The 22,047-nt window shown below is 45.1% G+C and overlaps 1 protein-coding gene across 2 annotated transcripts in view; it reads right to left on the bottom strand.

Moving 5' to 3' along the window:
* Window positions 1–21,151, bottom strand: part of LONRF2 (LON peptidase N-terminal domain and ring finger 2) — a 47,467-nt gene extending 26,316 nt beyond the window's left edge. The window contains exon 1 of one of the 2 annotated variants that reach the window (XM_037898272.2): window positions 20,333–21,151. In XM_037898272.2, the coding sequence (XP_037754200.1) occupies window positions 20,333–21,002 (670 nt within the window). In that variant the 5' untranslated portion in view covers window positions 21,003–21,151. The remainder of the gene's footprint in view (window positions 1–20,332) is intronic. The other variant, XM_027831128.3, reaches the window with a different exon arrangement.
* Window positions 21,152–22,047: the final 896 nt, after the last annotated feature.

The raw sequence follows: 22,047 nt of genomic DNA, 5'->3' as shown, positions 1-22,047 counted from the left end.
CAAATGAGCTCACCTGTGCACAAATCTTAGACTGAACTACTTAAATTTGTAATCTGTTATCATTCTCGCACAGCATACTGCATTGAGAGTTTAAATTTACTAACTATACAATTCAAGAATAATAGACAGGTTAAAGTAATTCATGCTGGATCATATCCAGAGCTAACTGTCACAGGAAGATATATTATCATAGAATCATAGAATATCAGGGTTGGAAGGGACCTCAGGAGGTCATCTAGTCCAACCCCCTGCTCAAAGCAGGGCCAATCCCCAACTAAATCATCCTTAAAAGCTTCAAAGGAAGGAGATTCCACCACCTCCCTAGGTAATGCATTCCAGTGCTTCACCACCCTCCTAGCGAAAAAGTTTTTCCTAATATCCAACCTAAACCTCCCCCACTGCAACTTGAGATCATTACTCCTCGTTCTGTCATCTGCTACCACCGAGAACAGTCTAGATCCATCCTCTTTGGAACCCCCTTTCAGGTAGTTGAAAGCAGCTATCAAATCCCCCCTCATTCTTCTCTTCCGCAGACTAAACAATCCCAGTTCCCTCAGCCTCTCCTCATAAGTCATGTGTTCCAGTCCCCTAATCATTTTTGTTGCCCTCCGCTGGACTCTTTCCAATTTTTCCACATCCTTCTTGTGGTATGGGGCCCAAAACTGGACACAGTACTCCAGATGAGGCCTCACCAATGTCGAATAGAGGGGAATGATCACGTCCCTCGATCTGCTGGCAATGCCCCTACTTATACATCCCAAAACGCCATTGGCCTTCTTGGCAACAAGGGCACACTGTTGACTCATATCCAGCTTCTCGTCCACTGTAACCTCTAGGTCCTTTTCTGCAGAACTGCTGCCGAGCTATTCGGTCCCTAGTCTGTAGTGGTGCATGGGATTCTTCCATCCTAAGTGCAGGACTCTGCACTTGTCCTTGTTGAACCTCATCAGATTTCTTTTGGCCCAATCCTCCAATTTGTCCAGGTCCCTCTGTATCCTATCCCTACCCTCCAGTGCATCTACCTCTCCTCCCAGTTTAGTGTCATTACGGTATACGCTGCTACTGAACTCACTTTATCAGCTTTAATTTAGTGTTGTAGAATAACAGTTTTGGGTAGGGGAGGGAGGAGGGAAACAAAAACAAAAGAGTCACTCCTCAGAGCTAGAGTTTAAACTCAAATTTAGAGAATCCAGGTGGATTATTACATATATATAAAGTACCTTAACTCCAAGTGATTGCAACCTCCTCATACACTCATTTATAAGGGAAAATTAGACACAAAGTTACACACTCGGCTCAACAAATGTGGAATTAATGGGTTCCAAGATGCTGAACAGTAAATGACTCAATCTAAGTTTAAAAAAAAAACAAAACAAAAAACCACACCACATTTTAACACAAGCAAACATAAGGGTCTTTCTTTCAAAGCTCTCAACTATCCAGCCCCTCTTTCTACAGTTGGCCAAATGGCCATATTTAAACTTAAACATTTGATACTTCTCTGGTTAATTTTTAACCTGACTTCTACACCGTTTCTGAGATCATAAAATTGCTACCCCAAGGGTCTGATGGCATCCTGTTCACGCTTGAACAATAGTATCAAGTTGTTCAGTTGAAGTATTCCATAAGAGCGCCCACCTGAGTTTATTAATGAATTAGCTTCAGCTCTGCTCACATCCCCTTTGAGTTCAATTTGCAGGCATTCATCAGAATGATTTTCACACACATAAAAAGTGAGTAAAAAGCAAGTTTTGAGTACACGTGTGCCAGCATTCACACCAAAAAGTGTTACACTGTACGTGGGTTAGAACATTGACACAGCATGCAGAATTCCTCAGACTGCCCTGGCATACAGACAACTGACTGCAAATACTAAAGATAGGACCCGTACACACATTGTGTACATTCAGGATGATTAAAGTTATTCTGCCAATAATGATTGTAGTAAATAGTTTTTCCAGGTATGTCAAATATAAAGGGAAGGATAAACCCCTTTAAAATCTCTCCTGGCCAGAGGAAAAATCCTCTCACCTGTAAAGGGATAAGAAGCTAAAGGTAACCTCGCTGGCACCTGACCAAAATGACCAATGAGGAGACAAGATACTTTCAAAAGCTGGGAGGAGGGAGAAAAACAACGGGTCTGTGTCTGTCTGTGTGATGCTTTTGCTGGAGACAGAACAGGAATGGAGTCTTAGAACTTAGTAAGTAATCTAGCTAGGTATGTGTTAGATTATGATTTCTTTAAATGGCTGAGAAAATAGCTGTACTGAATAGAATGAATATTCCTGTCTGTGTCTCTCTTTTTGTAACTTAAGGTTTTGCCTAGAGGGATTCTCTATGTTTTGAATCTAATTACCCTGTAAGGTATTCACCATCCTGATTTTACAGAGGTGATTCTTTTCTTTTTACTTCTATTAAAAGTCTTCTTGTAAGGAAACTGAATACTTTTTCATTGTTCTAAGATCCAAGGGTTTGGGTCTGTGGTCACCTATGCAAATTGGTGAGGATTTTTACCAAACCTTCCCCAGGAAGTGGGGTGCAAGGGTAGGGAGGATTTTGGGGGGGGGGGGAAAAGACGTGTCCAAACTCCGTTTTTTCAGGAACCCAGATAAAGTTTGGTGGTGGCAGTGGAAATCCAAGGGCAATGGGTAAAATTAATTTGTACCTTGGGGAAGTTTTAACCTAAGCTGGTAAAAGTAAGCTTAGGAGTTTTTCATGCAGGTCCCCACATCTGTACTCTAGAGTTCAGAGTGGGGAAGGAACCTTGACATGTATTAGGTGTCAGCCAAGCCATGTGTTGGTCGGAAAGGAAAAATATTTAAAGTTTCTAAAATTCTCAGTCCTGCTTAGCTACCATTTCTCCCTGATATATTAGAAGCAGTTTCTTCAAGCCCTCCTCCCAATGCTAAATGGAGTTACACATCCAAACAAAACAATATAATTAACCCACATGTTCAAAATTTCAGCTTAGGAAACAGGTCTATTTCAAAGTCTCCATAATTGCCTACTGTTTGCCTGAGGACTCCAAGCTGTCAAAGACAACCTGGAACTGTATAAGAATGTCTGGGGTCCTGATCCTTTTTATCTCAGATCTGCCTGACACTTCATGCAGGCTTGACGGCACAAATGAACAGATCTGGCACAAAGAATACTACTGATCAAAAGATTGTGATCTCTAGTGCATGGGACACACACACACTAGAATTGGAACACAGACACAGACTCGAAGAAGAACTGATACATTACACATACCTGGTTCAGCATACTTAGCAGTTGGTTGGCAAAAGGCAACAATATACAAAACATTTTACCCATGAGCCAGTGGAGTGGTTTTTATTTTAAAAATCTCTCCCCAAAAGATAAATGCATGTTGCATCACCATTCTCGTCACAGTTTAGAATTCCAACTAGAACTCCACAGAAAAGTAAGTAAAACAATACAAACTCAGACTCCATACAACCTACGTTAAAAATATCTCCTAATCAATATAATTTGGACACTCAGCATGCTTTTTCTACGTCAATTAATAGGTCTTCCAGGTAGCAGATGATGTATATTTAAAACTGCACTGCCATCACCACTAAATCTTGCTAATCACTGAGATAATTAGCCAAGAAACAGTATAAGAGATTCTAAATTCTGCCCAGAAGAAAATCTGACATATCAAGAGGGACTGACTAGTTTCCTACCCTTACTTTGAGATTACACCTATAAATCTAATGAGGAAGGAAGCAGTCCTGCCTCAGCTCAGCTACATAGTTTACATATAATGTCTGCAGTCTTACCCTCAAAGATTCTAGAATGAATTTTGAACAGTGTTTCTCCCCGCCTCCCTTTAAATAAAAAGAAAGCCAGCATCAGAGAGATTCAAAAGCATTCTGGGGTAGACTTAGATTTCCCCCTCCCCTATCAAGTTCCTAATCACCCAGCACTTCTATTGGAAGTATATTGCTCAGTCTAGGAATAGTTTCCCCCTATGTTTTCAGTTCTCAATTTACACTTCTGGACAGGGAGTGCTTCGGAGCTATTCAAATAATAGCCATGTCCTCTTCTCTATCACATAGGGAAACGAGGGCAACCTGACCTCCTTCCCTTATTACCTCCAAAAGGGAGAAGACTACCATAACCCTTGTGAACAGCTCAGGAAGTCCAACTTATTAGAGTCCCTCCTCGTTCTTCTGGGCTACAGAAGGTTGTTGAAATGCATGGCCTTTCAGAAAGGTGGGCAGAAGGGGCAGCCATTATTATTTGCTATTATGTAAGTCAGTACTTAGACTGGAAGCTCTTCATGACAGGAATAATCTTTTCTGCCTTTGTACAGCCCCTAGCCCAAGGGGGTCCTGATATGTGTGTGTTGCTATAAAACACTTATGTCATAGTCTTCCCTTACTAGTAATGAGTTCCGGTAAATTATGTAGAAGCCCCCACTTTTGAACCTGAATTCAGTTGTTTCTTCACTTTTTAGAACCGGCTTTCTGGCTTTAGCAAACATGGATCCTTTCTCTAACCCCCTGCAGCCCTCTACTGCAGGGTGGGATGCAGACAGCTTCAAAACAGATAACTGTAGTGCCTCATATTCAGAGTTTACGTACACTTTTTCTGAAGCAGGGAGGGGAGCAGACTCCAAGGAAGAAAGATGAGAGTGCAATTATGATGTGAAACTTTGGACATGGCATACAATACTGCTAACATAACTGTCAGTGGAAGTAGGATTGCTCAATTCTAGGACTGCTCTGCTGAACAATTTACCTTTGTCATACTCATCTAGAGTCAGTTTCCCAACCTGGAACTCCCATGGTAAAATCCAGGACTACATTAGCTGTGAATGCGTTCCCCTGTTCATACTCCATCTCTATAAAAGTTGCTTCAAATTTGAGGAGAAAGATATGTGAACTCAAAGAAAAAGCACCTAAGTATCTCACAAATAGAACCATAACTTCTCGTTTGTAAAAAACCCTGCAACTTTTATGACTTCAAGTCTCAGCCTTTCCAGTTAATTGTTTCTGATATGAAACTTGCTGGTTCTGTTCTAGGTCAGGTTTTGACAGTGAGCTATAAAACCTGGTTGAGTCCAGACCAGCTCCAATAACTGAACTCCACTGTAAAAGTTTAAAGAAAAGGAGTACTTGTGGCACCTTAGAGACTAACCAGTTTATTTGAGCATGAGCTTTCGTGAGCTACAGCTCACTTCATCGGATGAATCCGATGAAGTGAGCTGTAGCTCACGAAAGCTCATGCTCAAATAAACTGGTTAGTCTCTAAGGTGCCACAAGTACTCCTTTTCTTTTTATGAATACAGACTAACACGGCTGTTACTCTGAAACCTGTAAAAGTTTACTTTGAAGTTAATGGGAACTCTCAAGTGCTCCACTCCTGACTCCACTCTGTGGAGGGTTCTCTGGGAAGGGGATTTGTGGTTCTTAACCTGTGGCCCAAAATGATAAATAGGTTGAGAACCACTGCTATAGCTCATATGAGCCCTCATCATAGGCCAGGACCCCAGCGTGGTAGGCACTGTACAAACACTTTACAAAGAAACATGCCCACCCCAAAGACCTCAAGTAGATTATAAGTTGCAGGTCCCCTGCTTCACACTTTAGTTGAATGCATCCAAAGAAGTGAGCTGTAGCTCACGAAAGCTTATGCTCTAATAAATTTGTTAGTCTCTAAGGTGCCACAAGTACTCCTTTTCTTTTTACTTTAGTTGAGAAAAATTCTTATGCAGGGCTCCCACCAATACCATTCCACCAAACAGATGGCTCGAGAGTGACCACCCCTCCTGCTACTCCCAGACAACTAGGGGCACCGCATCACCCTCCTGCAAATTCCACACCTGGAGTCAGAGCAGAGCAGATCGCTGCCACCATCCTTGGAGTAGTCCGAGCGGACTTTCCCCTCCTGCCCCCAAGCTCTGTGAACACTCCCTCATCAATTCAAAAATTTTAGGGAATGTTGCCAGCATCAACGGGCACAAGCCTAGTGAATTTGGTGCAGATTGGAATACTAGAAAAGCTTGAGTTAGTGGAAAAATGGGGGCAGATGGCTCTAGACTTCCTAGTGCTGCATGCCCAGTAATCTCTCTGGGGGCCCACTGCTGCTCCCTAATCATATCACAAACAGCAGTTTAATTTGATGCATGGGGCAACTGTCTGTAGCCTGGACTCTTACAGAAATGGGAGCCTTCCAGGAGGGTTTTATCAGGGGAGAAGCAGGGACCCAGAGGGCAGTGGAAGGGTGGAGCAGGAAGGCACGAGGGAATGAAGGGACAACATGGTGGAGATGAGGAAGACAAAAGCTGGGGGTGGGAGAAGAGATGGTGAGGGGAAAGCAAGGACCTGGGTGGGGAGAGGAGAAAGCAAAGGCCCTGCTGTGCGGAAAGGAGGGAGAATGAGGGCAGAGACCCTGGCATAGGAGACCAAGGGTATAATGGAGAGGAACAGAGAATCTGACTTGAGGGAGAGGCATGCAATTTGCAGGGAGTGTCTGCAATAGAGAAGGATGGGAAGGTGGTGCACAGGGAGCTTGTGGGGGTAATGGAGGGATGCAAAGAGCTCCTGGTATGTGCAGGGAGCTCAGTCTACACAAGCTATAGTGTGTGCAACCCCCTAGAAGTATCATCCAATTTGGGATAACAGGAATGGTTCCTGTGAATGCTCACCTCACTGAAAAGGACAGGTGCACTGCATCTTTTACAAACATACCCTTTATTTAAAAGGTCAGCCGGTCAAGTGTATTAAACAGGGTATTTAAATCAAAATCACTAGTCAGGAAGACTCAATTTAATCATGGATTTCTACATAAAAGTGTACTTTTGTTGGTTATAACCTTAATACATATTCTTCAAAATTCAGAGTTAGATGTAGGTTTCATTTTTAGAAGGTACACGCTATACATTTTTAAACAGTGATTTATTTTGAAAACTTTTCAGATTAGTTTTACAGCTATATCAGAAAGTGAACGATTGCTTGGTTATTTCATTTACCAAAGGTAATCTACGCAGGTATTTATGGAGTCACTGAGAGGTGAATTATCTCCAATTCAACAGGTTAATCATTAATATTTGGAGGATTTTCTTGCCATGCTGTATTAGGAGATCACCAGACAGCCAGACACTTAAATTGTTTTATTTAACTAAAACAACCTTAAGTATTCTCGATTTTTTCTTCTGCAGCAATATTTTAACAAAACAAGCATATGTCCCTTGCTTCTCACATTTATCTCCAGACTTCTTCTCCTTGTCCAGATCTATTCCACCCCAACAATCTTCTATTCATTGAACTTCTTGAAACTTTGCACTTTTAGAGAGAGGTAAGGGATTGACTCGGTGTACACAAAGTTGCAGAGGGACAATAGAGCTGAGGTCTGTTATTTCTCACCTCTATAGATTTATTTAAAAACATTTTTGCTGTTAACAAGCATGTTACTTCTGGAGACACAAATCCAGTTTGAGAACTGAAAAACTAAGCATCTCAGATAGTATCTTCTAGACTGAGCACTGTGTCCTATTGGGTAGACAGAAAGATTAATCTAAATAATCTATACGGAAGCCCCTGGAATCCCATCAGATTGGGTCCCTAATCCATGAACTATTGGAACTCATTTACAAAACTTTTCTGAAACATTACATGAATATATTGTCTCATATTACAGAATTATAATCCCTATTCCATGATGAGATAGCTTTGAGCTATAATGTATCTTAATTAAAATTAATCTTTAGATAGGTTTTATTTTTTTTTTTTAATAATTGGTTATCCACCCTGGTATTGAAAATGTGAACAGGGACTACATTTCCTTTTTTCTTTGGCAAGTCTCCTTTTAAAATTAGAGACCATTCAATACAAAAAATTTTTTTATTGTTTTCTGCTTCCACATGGTGCTGTACAATGAAGAGTCAGAAGGCTGGGGAAAACAAGAGGATGGAAGAAATAAGAAAAACATTAGCAGTATGCAGCCACATCTGAGATAACGTGACAATTCATAAGCTACAACATCTATTACAGACAATTTGTAGCATTAAGGGCTAGCAGGTAGGAAAGCACCAGACAATCTACAGAATCGCTTTTGGCCAGCTTTGTCACCTGCAACTGTGGAAGTGAGAGAAATGTCGCGTACACTACCCTGACAGTGTTTAACAGGGTCCACAAACAAGATTTTAAAATTGGTTTTCCTTTTGAGAGAAAAATGCTGCCTAATTAAGTTTAAGTGTCTTTTATTGTTAAAGCTCTTACTAGAAATGGTTGCTATTACATCCTCAAGTCACTGCACTTTAGATGCAGATAGCATCTAGCTCTGTTGGCCTCATGTTAGGTAAGGTCATGCTTATGTTCAGATATGAAGCAAATGTACAGTCTGGGTTCCAGAATGTCAATTATTGTACAAAGTCTAAGGGCCATATGCTGTCTCCAGGTAAACAAAAAGGTCTCATTAACTTCAACAGGAGCTTTGCCACACTTACCTGTGAGCAGAATTTTGCAGTGTTATTTTACAAGACGGGCAATCTGTTCAGAGTTGTATGTGCAACAGGATGAATATGCTGACAATCCTAGTGAGAGGAGGTCCGAACAGCAGTATTGTACACAAGCTCCATCCTGGGAGACCATTAAAAAAACTGCAGTTGCCCAGTTGAGCATGGAGAAGGAGATCATATGACTACTGCCACAAAAACTACTGCTGTCTTGTTACCTTTGAGAAGAGTCTATTAGCCTTACTTAGGAGGTGCTCAGAGGCATGATAATTTGTTCTTTTGGCTTGATAGCTCAATGTTTGCTATCAAAAAAGGTTCAGAGGAACTTCTGGCAGCTGAAGGCACCAATTCCCTTTACAGTTTCCCTCCCCTGCCCTCTCCCCAGCCAGTGACTAGTCTGCTCTCACCCTAGAGTTGATCACAGCCCAGATTCCATTAGCTACAAACGAAACTTAAAGCCAACAGTGTGGTGTGGAACATAAAGTACATTCTCTCTCAGCCCCCACAAGAACAATGACAATATGAAACAAGACATAACCAAGACAAGGTTATAATCTCTAAAACAGAGCATATTCCAGATACATACATGCAACTCAAACATTTCTAGTTTGTTAGCCATCATATATAAATTTAAGAAGGCTACACATATACCTGGAAAACAAACAAAACATTTAACTGCTGGACTATATTGCCAGTAATCTTTTAATGTAGCTGCATACAAAGAAAGCTTATATGCCATATTTAATTCCTTTTTATTCTCTGCAAGGAAGTTGGATGCAATCTAAGATCACAACTGGGTTTTGTAGCTTTCAGTTGCACACCCCTTATTCAGTCAACTTCCTTGCTGAGTAACTGCCACCTACTTCATCCAGTAATTGCTCAGTTTCTTAAAAATACACAGCAGCTCAGCTTCAAAATAAATTTTTATTTCATTACATGAGAAGAGTTTCCTGTGTTCAGAGGACACTCCCAAGTCTCTGGAAGATATACAGAAATACTGCATTATTCCTAAATCTAGTCTATCAACAGAGCACTCTGGGTAAGAGGAGGATGGATTTGTATGGATGCCATGGCAGGGGCCTTGGGCATTGCTGCACCTTGGTCTCTCTCACTCTCTGCCTGTGACACATAATAGTGGAGCTAGTGGAAAAGCTGATATCCCAGACCACATTTTCTTCTTAACTTGTAGTAGTCCATGCTAACATTTGACAGTTTTCTGGTCATGTTACTCAATACGTCTGCCATTCCATTCCTCTATTCTTTGTTTATGCTATCGTCTCACTATTGCTTCAAATGAAAGAAGTCAGAATGAAGTAGCAGATCAGTATGAGGCAAAGTTCAATTGAACATCGGCTCTTCAATCAGCTTGAATTCTGAGAAACACAAATCAGACAAACATCAACAGGGTTATTTGCCACTTCAGCCACTAGAGTTTAGATCTGCTGCTGTGAAACTCACTGAAGATCCATAACATTCCAGCCTATGGTTCTATAGTTCAAATAGTAGAATACATGCAACTAAAAACTCTTAACAGTTTGGGTATACATCACTTTTTGAAAAATAGTTAGGAAAGTCCAAGATAACTATTAAGTAATCCAGCTACACTCGTGCAGTGAGGCAACTGCCTCCAAATCACAACACATCAGTTACAATACTGATTGTTTTAACAGGGATAGCAACCTTATTTAAGTCCCAACATATATACACACCACCTGATTAATTTTGGTAGGTAATAGGTCCCAAGAGTGGTCTAAATATTTATTAATGATGGAATTAGTGGATCAAAGCAAGACTTCACAACAGAGGATCCAAGTTTTTCTACACATAAAAATCCACTTCTGATACTACCCTACATCAAGTCTGTTATTTGTCCTGCTCCACTCCAGCTGTCTGGTTCTTCCCTCCTCTACATTACCATAGATTTTGTTGAGCTGTATGTTTGCTTTAAGATGAGACTTTAAAGCGGGAAGAACGGCCTGTCACTTCTCCACAGTTAAGAGGGGGAAGGAGACTAAGAGCCAGCTTCTCTGGCCCAATCCATATTGGCCGCTAACAGCATCACCTGGAAGAAGTACAAATAGTGACCTCCTCTGTCTTAATGCTTTGTCCACCACTTTGAAAAGAGGAGAAGAAAGGGAACATGTTTTCCATAGACAAGTGTCCTCCCTAGATCAAAGACACAGTGTAGGGGGAAGCAATCTTACTCAAGATAGATCAGATTCTCCATTGGTGATGAAGTATCACTGTTTTACTTTATTTTTTTTGTACAGTAGGAGATGCACCACCCCAACTGACAGTATGCCAGTGAATGTAACAGGTTTAATTTACCTTCCTTTTGCCTGCTAATCGAGATTGTGTTTGGTACCATCCCTTCTCCTCCCCACCCTTATGCCTCATCTAAACATTTTTGCATCTCCAGCTCCACTCCCTTTGAGTTTTTGGTCCTCATTTCACTAACTCATTTTAAAAGAAATTATACTATGTTGCCACAACAAAGTGAGCAGAGTCCACATACCGCCCATTAGAGAGATTGAAATCAATTATTTTGTTCTGAGAGACAATTCAAGATTGTCCTACAAAGTGACTGTAAAGGTGGAGCAGAAAGAAAAATGCACGATACCCACAATTTTTGTTTAATTTCCCTGTGGAAGATGTTCCACAGAGAATGCCTTGCATGTATACTTTTTGCCTAAATAAAATTATGCACCTGTTTGGATGGAATGGTATGCAGACTCAGATAATCAGCAATAGATACATAGCTCCTCTTTGTGGGTCAAAACCTGGTTTCATATTTAACAGTGCAAGACATGGAGCTCTTTGCTTTATTTACAGCCACGTCAACTTTTCCTAAGATAATAATGTAAACATTAAGTTATTTCTAGCAATTAATTCTTGCTGAAAGTGTAACTGTGTATGGCCAAAGGCTCACAGATCTGACCACAAACAAGTTTCTCCCATGCAACTATGACAGAGTGAAGCAGGAGTTCCAGTATATACTTTACATGATGGACCTTTTCACCACCAGTCTGAAAGGATTTTCTAGAAATACTGCATAATGAGTCATCAACCACAGGCAGATAAGCGTTTCATTTTGAAGTCTGATGCACTGGGTACAAAATCAATAGTGGGACTAAAAATAAGAACTATTAATTTTTATTGCATTTACCAGCATTCATTCTCAAGCTTTCACACTGTGAATCATAACAGTCACTCTCAAAACACTTTTCATACTATTAGGAATCAAAGACTGCCCCTTCTATTTGCATGAGCCCTCTATAGTAACTACAGCAATTGTAATGGGCTTCAGTGCAATAAGTCATGGATGCAGAACTGAGCACATATCAGGATTTACTCCCACACTAGCAGCCGAACACAAAAAATACCCACAAATGTTCCAAAGAGATCCTCTCAGAAGATACTATCATGGCAGGGACAGCCCTGACTAACAAGCTTCTAGAAGAAAGGCAACAGAAATGGAAAGAATTGACTGAAGGAATAGACATGACCCACAGTAACAGGAAAGCATCATTGACCTTTCACAAGCTGAATAATAACCCGGAGAAAGTAGAGCACCACCACAAAAATCACAGTTAATTAGGTGGCACACCAGCTTCTGCTCAACCGGAAAGCTCTGAACAAGCAGCTTACAGTACTAATTGTAGTATTTGTACTAACTGCAAACTAATCTGGAAGAAAATCATTTCAGCCAGCTGTACACAATAAATGAACTCAATGCCGGAACAAGTCACTTGAAGAATGGAAAAGCAGCTGGACTTGACGACATATGCATGGAACAAATTAAGCACTTTGGCCCTGCAACCATGTTATGGGTATTATGCCTTTTTAACAATTGCTCATCAACCTTTAGATTACCCAAATTATGGCGACAAGCCTGTGTAATAGCTCTATTGAAGCCAGGAAAGAATGCCTCTGACCCAAAGAATTTCAGGCCAATACCACTTCTATGCCACCTTTATAATTGCCTCTCACTTCATATCTAACAGGATCTAATACTGCCAAATTTCCGTAAGTCCTGCACTGGCCAAATACTAAACATCCCCCAGCATGTAGAAGAGGGAATCAAGAGAGGGATTATGACAGATGTTGTGTTTTTAGACCTTTCAGTTGCATATGATACAGTCAGCCAACAAAACCTGCTTGCCAAAGTCTACGATATGATGCATGACCACCACCTAGTGCAGCTCATCTGATCTCTTCCGGAGAAGAGACATTTTTACATAGAACTTTGTAAGAAGTGGAGCCGCTTGAGACAACAAAATTGTCTCCCACAGGACAGTGTGCTAGCATCAACCCTCTTCAACATTTTATTTTTATATATATATTTTGTGACAAAGCTCCTCCTCTGCCTTGGTGGGTCCTGCGCTTATTGGCAGATTTGCTTGCCTCAGAGATTCATGGCAGCCCTCAGTCTGGCCACTTTTGCTAGTGGCTCAAAGCTGCCGTTCACTCAGCTAACTGCATCACTGGCCAGCATGGGGAAAGGGAGGAGAACAATCCCAGCAGTCTCTGCTGACCAACCTAGTGGGTCAGGAGATAGGCCAGGGACCTTCCCCTCTGGTGGAACCCACAACCCACGTCAACTCCTCCGATATCAAATAGGGAGTTGAGGGGTATGGGGGGGAACCTGGGCCCGCCCTCTACTCTGGGTTCCAGCCCACGACCCTGTAGATTGCAACGGTCTGCAGTGTCTCTTGTAACAGCGCGACAGCTACAACTCCCTGGGCTACTTCCCCATGGCCTCCTCCCAACACCTTCTTTACCCTCACCACAGGATCTTCCTCCTGAAGCCTGATCATGCTTGTACTCTTAAGTCCTCCAGCGGCATGCTTTCTTACTCCCTGCTCCTTGCACACCCTCCCCTAACTTATGGGAGGTCCTTTTTTTATGATGAAGTAGGGGCTGGGTCCCTGGGTTTTCCCTTCCATGGGGACCCCACCTCCTTCCTAATGTTGTTGTACCTTGGATCTTCGGCTTGGTCCCGTTCAAAATTTTCCCTCACAGGGGTGGTCTGCCCGAGTTCTAGAGGACAAGTCTCTATTGCTTCTGCTGGTTCAGAGGCATTAGGGTTGGGGTCTGGCTCAGGTGCTTCTCCCTCCTGGGCGGCCTCCTTTCCAGCTGCCCAGGTCCACCTACCTACAAGAGAGACCCTCTGGCTTTGGGTCAGTATTCAGGTTCCCAAGGCCTTAGCTGCCCTTCTTTCCTTTTTTGTTTTTCTGCCCCGCCTGGGAGTGGAGAAAATGTCTGAGGAAATTTCAGAGAAAATTGGGGGTTGACAGTTTACCATGGATGCCTCACTAGCTTCAGGGTCCTCCCCTTTCTCCAGTCCCCCTACTGGGAGTAAGTCATCAAATCCTGGGAAGTCGCTCCCTATGAGCACCGGGTAAGGAAGTTTAGGCACTATACCTGCTGCTTCCTTTGTAGCATTCCCCTGGATTTCAATTTTTACCGGGATGGTGGGGTAATAGCTAACCGTCCCATGGTTGCATGTCACCCCTGTGCGTTTTGCCTGTAGATAACTGACTATGTTTCACGAGCTTTCCTGAGATGAGCGTGATGGCGCTCCCCGAATCTATCAGTGCTGTGGTCTCTACTCCATTTAACCTCAGTGGCCTGGTATATTTGTGTGGGGTTAGTGCAACCCCCACAATGTGAATTAGGGAGTTTTCCCAGTTGCCTAGGCTACGTTGCATAGACTCCTCGGCATTGGGACACTGTGCAACTATGTTTCCTCACTCCCCGCAGGCGTAACATCTGTATGGGGCCCTAGGCATTCCCCAGTCTCTTGGTTTAGGCAGTCTGACATCACAATCCTCTTCACCCTCAGTGCTCTGACTTTTAATGGCCTCTGGTGGGCCTTCAGCCCCCCTTTTTCCACTGGGCCTTCTTGGGGGCTCAGATGCCTGAGCTCTGGGGGTTGGTGCCACTAGTTTAACTCAGGGCGCCTCTTCCTTAGCCTGTCGGGTCAGTTCCCTTGCCCTCCTACGCCTCTCTACTAGGGCAACAACCTCGTTGTAGGTGGAGGGGTCGTTCTGGCTTACCCAGGCGTGAAGGTCTGGCGGATGTCCTCACAATGTCAATGACCAGAACCTCTAGTATCTCTTCTGGATTCCAAGACTCTGTTCGTAACCACTTTTGTGCAAGATGGAGGAGGTCACATAATTGGGACAGCGGGCTTTTGTTTTCCTGGTACCTCCACTCGCAATACCGCTGGGCCCACACTGCGATCGTTACCCCAGATCTGGCCAGGATCTCTGCTTTCAGCCGGGGGTAGTCTGCTGCAGCCTCTTCAGACAGATCATAATATGCCTTCTGGACACAGGAATGGAGTGAGGATGCCAGACCAGCGTTCTTGAGGCCAAGCCTCCCGTAGGGCTGTCCTCTCAAAGGCCAGGAGGTATGCCTCTATGTCATCCTCCCGCGTCATTTTCCGCAGACAATTGCTGGCCCGTATGATCCGCGTCCCATCATGGCTGCGATTCAGCTCTGTAAGGGCCTTCACCTGGTTTACCAGTTCCCGCAACGTAGCATAGTCTTGAGCGGCCTGGTCTATCAACGGGTGATTGGTCTCTTGCTGCAGCAGCACTGCCTCCTGTTGGGCAGCTGCCTGAACACAGATAGCCTCCTGCTGGGCAGCTGTGGCTTGTATAAGTGCCCACACTACATCCTCCATTGTGGTGCCGGGGCGGGGGGGGGGGGGAAAAACACACCCCTCTCCCTCTTTTTTTTTTTTTTAAAAACACCCTCCTTCTGCTGTGCTGTGTGCCTGATCCCACTCCTGACACCAGTGTGACAAAGTTCCTCCTCTGCCTTGGTGGGTCCTGCGCTTATTGGTGGATTTGCTTGCCTCAGAGATTCACGGCAGCCCTCAGTTTGGCCACTTTTGGTAGTGGCTCAAACTTGCCATTCACTCAGTTAGCCTCATCACTGGCCAGCATAGGGAAAGGAAGAAGAACAATCCCTGAAGTCTCTGCTGATCCACCTAGTGGATCGGGGAACAGGCCAGAGACCTTCCCCTCTGGTGGAACCCACAGTCCAGGTCAACTCCTCCAATATCAAGCAGGGAGTTGAGGGGTATGGGGGGAACCCGGGCCCACCCTCTATTCCGGGTTCCAGCCCAGGGCCCTGTGGAATGCAACTGTCTGCAGAGTCTCTTGTAACAGCTGCATGACAGCTATAACTCCCTGGGCTACTTCCCCATGGCCTCCTCCCAACACCTTCTTTACCCTCACCGCAGGATCTTCCTCCTGAAGCCTGATCATGCTTGTACTCCTCAGTCCTCCAGCAGCACATCCTCTCACTCCCTGCTCCTTGCACATCTGCCCCAACTGATGGGAGGTCCTTTTTAAACCAGGTGTCCTGATTAGTCTGCCTGCCATAATTGATTCTAGAATGTTCTTAATTGGCTCCAGGTGTCTTAATTAGCTTGCCCGTCTTAATTGGTTCTAGCAGGTTCTTGATTGCTCTAGTGCAGCCCCTGCTCTGGGAACTCAGGGAACAGAAAACTGTTCATCCAGTGCGAGTATATCCGCTTTCTACCAGACTCCTGTACCCATAGGCAGATGATCTATGCATCGCATCACAGGAGAAGGACTTTGCAACCGTCTAGAACAGACTATGAGCAACATCTCAACTTACTACAACAAGAACCAGCTTCACACCAACACAAACCAAGATACAGGTGATGGCTTTTCACTTATGCCATCGAGAATCAAAGTGGAAACCAATCACCAACTAGAATGGAATACCACTGACTAATCACCTGAACGCGGCCTACCTGGAGATGACCTTGGACCAAATGCTTTCCTTCAAAGCACATGTAGAGAAGGTGAAAGGGAAAGTTAGCGTCTGCAACAACATTCTTCGAAAGTTGGTCACCTCAGAGCGGGGAGATAATCCAGCTACTTTACAAACCACTGCTATTGCTGTGTGCTACTCCACAGCAGAGTATGTATGTCCAGTGTGGGAACGATCCATCCACGCTAAAAAACTAAATCCTGTCCTAAATGACGGCTGTCACGTAAAAACAGGATGTCTAAAGCCAAGACCAAAGAATAGCCTGGACTTACTGGCTGGCGTTGTACCACGTGATATCAAGAGGAAGGTAGCAAGCCAAAGAGAAAGATCACAGCAGATGGCATATATTATATGGTCACTCAGGAGTAACCAAATGCCTTAAATCACAAAAGTTTTATGACCAGTGTTTTGCCTTTGGATACGACAGCTGGCAAGGCACTACTGAGGTTATGGAATGAAAGACTGCATGCAGTCGGATGCACTGAAATAGATTTGAAACCCAGGAGGACCTTCCTGGAGGGGCTAAAGTCTGTTTAATGTGGAGAGGTCTGAACCGCCCACGTACACCAACTGGTAGATCAAAAACTAACATGATCAAATGGGGCTACTCTAAACACTAATACATGCAAGTGTGGTGAAGTGCAGACCAGGGATCACCTGCTTGTTTGCAGACTCCTTGGGGAGACCTGTACAAAGGAGGACCTCGCTGCAGTGATGGAAACAGCCATTGCTTGTGCACAGTTCTGGAAAAACATCTAGTCTGTGACAAGGATACAAGAAGCAGTATTTTGTCCTTTAAAAAAGGGGGGGGGAGGGGTCATTCTATTTTTGTTTTTCATTTTATCTCTACCTCCCACCTATTCGCCTCTTCTCTCCATTGCACATTACTACTCTACTGCTTGGTCCTCCATTCCCCTGGTCCTTTTCTCCTACCTCCACATGCTACCCTACCAATTGATTCCCTTCTCCCCTAGACATTTCTCTACCACTGGCAGCTCCAGCCACAGAAGATAAGAACCTAAGAATGGTCCTACTGGGTCATACCAAGGATCCATCTAGCCCAGTAGCCTGTCTTCCCACAGTGGCCAGTGCCAGGTGCCCCAAAGGGTATGAACAGAACAGTTAATCATCAAGTGATCCATCCCGTCGCTCATTCCCAGCTTCTGGCAAACAGAGGCCAGGGATACCATTCCTGCCCATCCTGGTTAATAGCCATTGATGGATCATTCTTTGTAGGATCTGAGGAACTGTCCCAAATTGAGGTATCATTAGAGGTGGTTTTGGAACAAATTGATAAGTTAAACAGCAATACATCACCAGGACCATATGGTATTCACCCAAGAGTTCTGAAGAAACTCAAATGTGAACCTGCAGAACTAACTGTAGTCATTTAAATCAGCTTTTGTACCAGATGACTAGAGGATAGCTAACGTGATGCCAATTTTTAAAAAGGGCTCCAGACGTGGTCCCAGCAATTACAGGCCTGTAAGCATGACTTCAGTACCGGGCAAACTGGTTGAAATTATAATAAAGAACAATATTGTCAGACATATAGATGAACATAATTTGTTGAAGAGTCAACATGGTTTTAGTAAAGGGAAATCATGCCTCACCAATCTACTAGAATTCTTTGAGGGGGTCAACAAGCATGTGGACCAAGGGGATCCAGTGGATATAGTGTACTTAGATTTGACAACCCTTTGACAAGATCCCTCACCAAAGGCTCTTATGCAAAGTAAGCTGCCACGGGATAAGAGGGAAGGTGCGCTCATGGATTTGTAACTGGTTAAAAGATAGGAAACAAAGGGTAGGTATAAACGGTCAGTTTTCAGAACTGACAGAGAGGTAAATAGTGGAGTCCCTTAGGGGTCTGTTCTGGGACCAGTTTTATTCAACATACTAATAAATGATCTGGAAATAGGAGTAAACAGTGAGGTGGCAAAATTTGCAGATACTACAAAATTACTAAAGATAGTTAAGACCCAGGCAGACTGCGAAGAGCTACAAAAGGATCTCTCAAAACTGGGTGACTGGGCAACAAAATGGCAGATGAAATTTAATGTTGATAAATGCAAAGTAATGCACATTGGAAAGCATAATCCCAACTACACATATAAAATGATGGGGTGTAAATTAGCTGTTACCACTCAAGAAAGATCAAGATGGCTCCTGTTTCCTTTCCTCTTCCTGCGAAACACTGGCTCTTTCAAAGGCAGTTTTTGGTTTGTTTTTTAAAAGCACATGCATCTATAAAAAAAGTGCTCTTAGGACAGTGTGACCTGCCAACTCTCCACAAATCATCAAGGAGTGGTCTGCAGTAAGTAAGCTATTTGCACAATTTTACAAGGCCAGAGTTAATCCTTCATTTGAAATTTGTCATACTAGTGACAGTGTTACCTGGCAGTGCATTTCCAAATACAGTGCCAGATTTGTGTTTATATCCCTGCAAATTCCAAATACCAGCCCCTTCTTTGAACAAAAACAAATTTTAAGATATTGGGTATATTTTACTATAACTTTTGAGGCATAAAGGCTCACAAAACCATTTCAGAGAGAGAATGAAGAAGTACTCTAGGGGCTTGTCTACACAAACTTGCACCAAAATAATTAAACTGGTAATTCACACTTTTTGATATTTCAGTGCAAGTCTGTGTGTGGACACTTATTTTGATTCAAGAGTGCCCTGTTTCAATTTTGCTTATCCAAGTTTAACTACTTAAGCTATATCAAATAGGGCATTTTTCTGACACAGGTTTTCAAAATAAAGTTTTCACAGGTCAAGGCCAGCAGAAATATTCCATTACTACTACATTTCAATAACAGGACAGTACTGGATATATTTCCATCTCTGTTTTGCTATTCCACTATTTACCCCAAAGAACAAAACAGTCCCCATCTATGTTTACAAGTCAATCAACTGCAGTGTTAAGTAAGCAATGAGAACCAGGGTTAACTGGACACAAATTGCAAAACTGACTACTCTGTCTCTATTGTCCCACGTAAAAAAATGTAACAAATAGTACAAATACCCAATGAATTATATTACTTCACTTTCGCTATTAGTTACTACAAAGGGGTGAGAGTCCCCTCCCCCCCCCCCACGCTATTAAGGAACACAATCAATTTTAAGAGGTGAATAATCACAATATTAAAGTAGACTAGACTGTATCTAGACTAAAAAGAAGTTAGTCTCTTATTTCACTTCATTTGACAGCACCTTGAGTTTCCCCATATATACTGTTTGCATGGATCTTTTACACACCAACAGGAGAAAGTTTTTTGTTGTTTTATTTTTAAAGAAAAATGTGATGGTAAAGCCATAGAAACTTGCAGGACAACTCAAGGCCAGATGTAACATCAAAAATTGTGTAACTCATTTACTATGACTAGGATTTCAGATTGGTTTCCTTTATATATTTAGAGTGTGGCAAATTTGGCAAAGCAGAAAGCACCCACACCCTTCTTTGGCTGCTGTCTAGGTACCCCCCAAAATATACTGTGACAACAGCACCATGTGGTACTACAAGGGTGCTAAATAATTTAACAGTCAAAGAACCATTCTAGCCCCTTAACACATACACCTTGTGTCCACATAAAGAACCTGTTTCAACAGGTTTACGTGCATGCGGGTCTATAATGGGTCATTGCAACCCCTTTTATTGACAGAGTGCACCTAGGCTAGCTAAAGCGGCTCAGCCACGCCTCTCCCTGGAGTACACGGGTGGTCTTCACTAATCTCCCAGAATCCACGGCTTCGTGCCCGGCCGGTGGAAAGGGAGCCAGAGGGCACTACAAGGGAAATGGTTTAGGACAGCGGCAGTACGAACTAGGGGCTAAACTGAGAACCAGTCAGCAGCACGCGGCGCTTGAACACACTGACCCACGTGGACTCAGCCCAGTGCAGTGCGGGAGGCAGCGCACAGAGACAAAGGACGCTGGGGAGGCCGGGCCGGGGGCGGCGGCTGCTGCAGCCTGGCCGAGAGCAGGGAGCGGGGCAGGGCTCGGCCGCAGGGCCCAGCGCAGGGAGCCCGGGGCTGGGCGGACACTCACCGGTCTCCAGGGCCTGGTTGTATTTCTCCAGCGCGGCCGGCAGCTCCTGCCTGTCCCGCAGCTCGTCCCCCTCGGCGCGGAGCCGCCGCGCCCGGCTCTCCCCCGCCAGCCACTTCTCCAGCAGGTTGCCCAGCACCACGTTGACCCGGGCGCTGGCGGGGCCGTCGGCGGCGCGGCGGGGCCGGTGGCAGCAGTCGCCGGGCTCGGCGCAGCGCCGGCAGCGGGTGTGGCCGCAGTGCAGGGTCACCGGCTCGCAGAGCAGCCGCCGGCACAGGGGGCAGCCGAGCAGCTCGGGCGGGCGGCAGCAGGCGGGGTCGCCCAGCGCCTCGCCCGCCCCCTCGGGGCCGCCGCCGGGCCAGGGCGGCAGGCGCAGCGCCTTCTCGCGGAGGCTGAGGGCCAGGCTCTCCGCCAGCTCCCGCAGCTCCTCGGGCCGCAGGCGGCCCAGCCGGGCGGCGGCGCTGTAGGCCTCCAGGGCCTCGGCCATGCGGCCGGCGCGGGCCAGCGCGTCGCCCCGGCGCAGGCAGAGGCCCCGCTCGGGCTGCGGCAGCTCGGCCAGCTGCGAGCCGTAGATCTCGGCCGCCAGCTCGAAGTTGCCGCCGCGAAAGGCCTCCTCGGCCACCTGCAGCATCTCGGCGCAGGGCCCCGGGCTCGGCCCCGGGCTCGGCTCCATGCCGCCCGCTCCGCTCGCCGGCGCCTACTCCATGCCGCCGGCCCGCGCCTCCTTCCCGGCAGGCTCCGGCCCGGGGGGCGGCCCTGCCTGCCTGCCTCGCTCGCTCGCTTCCTCCCCCGCCCCTCCACCGGCTAATTTATTATGTAATGGCTGTGTAACGCGCCGCCGCCTCCCGCCCAGCCGCCGCGGTGGGGAGCGGTGGCCCGGAGATCGCACCGCCCCCGCCCCCTCCACCGGCCGGTTGAGCGAGGGGAGCCCCCTGCGGGCTGGGAGCCTGCTCGGTGCCGGGGAAAGGACCGTGCTCAGCACGGGGTGGGGGGCGCTGCCCTGCAGAGAGCGCCCCGCCGCTGCAAGCCCCTCTGCGTGGATGGAAAGGGCTCCGTCCTGCCTCCTCCACGCCTTCGTAACTGGAGGGACATCAGCCCCCTGACTTGCTCTGGTGCCTAAGGAGGCAGGCGCTAGTACACTCTTACACACGCAGTTTGTGAAAGGAGCAGCTTGAAGTTCCTGGGCTGTTGCTTTTCACTCATTCCTCTTCACATTCGCTCAGCTTATATGTAAAACGATGCGTTTTCTTTACTTGCCAGCCCCTGCCAGCTCAGTTTGGGATCTGAAAGTCATGCTGCTGGGTTCTTCATGGGTGGTGCAGCAGCAGCAGTAAAAGATAATGCACTCGGAGCTTAGTTAAAAGCAGTTGATGCGTGAGTCTGAATGGAAACCAGCTATTTCTGCAGGGCTAACAGGAGTAAAAAGGTTTCAGAGTAGCAGCGGTGTTAGTCTGTATTCGCAAAAAGAAAAGGAGGACTTGTGGCACCTTAGAGACTAACCAAAAGGAGATAAGATTTATTTTAGTCTATTGTGCATGCAGAAATTATTCTAAGGAACAAGATCAGATAAATAAGAAAGTGCCATTTTTCATAGTGACTTTTCCAAGTACAACTGCACAATAGCAGGTGTATTTGCCAATTTCCCTAACACAAATTCCCAACCAACAGCCTTTTTGCTTCTGGCCCCACCTCTTTACTAGCCAGTAGTTATAGGTCTG

This window comes from Chelonia mydas, chromosome 1 (assembly GCF_015237465.2).
Source record: "Chelonia mydas isolate rCheMyd1 chromosome 1, rCheMyd1.pri.v2, whole genome shotgun sequence".
NCBI classification, from domain to species: domain Eukaryota; kingdom Metazoa; phylum Chordata; order Testudines; family Cheloniidae; genus Chelonia; species Chelonia mydas.
This window is presented reverse-complemented; position numbering and strand designations above follow the sequence as displayed.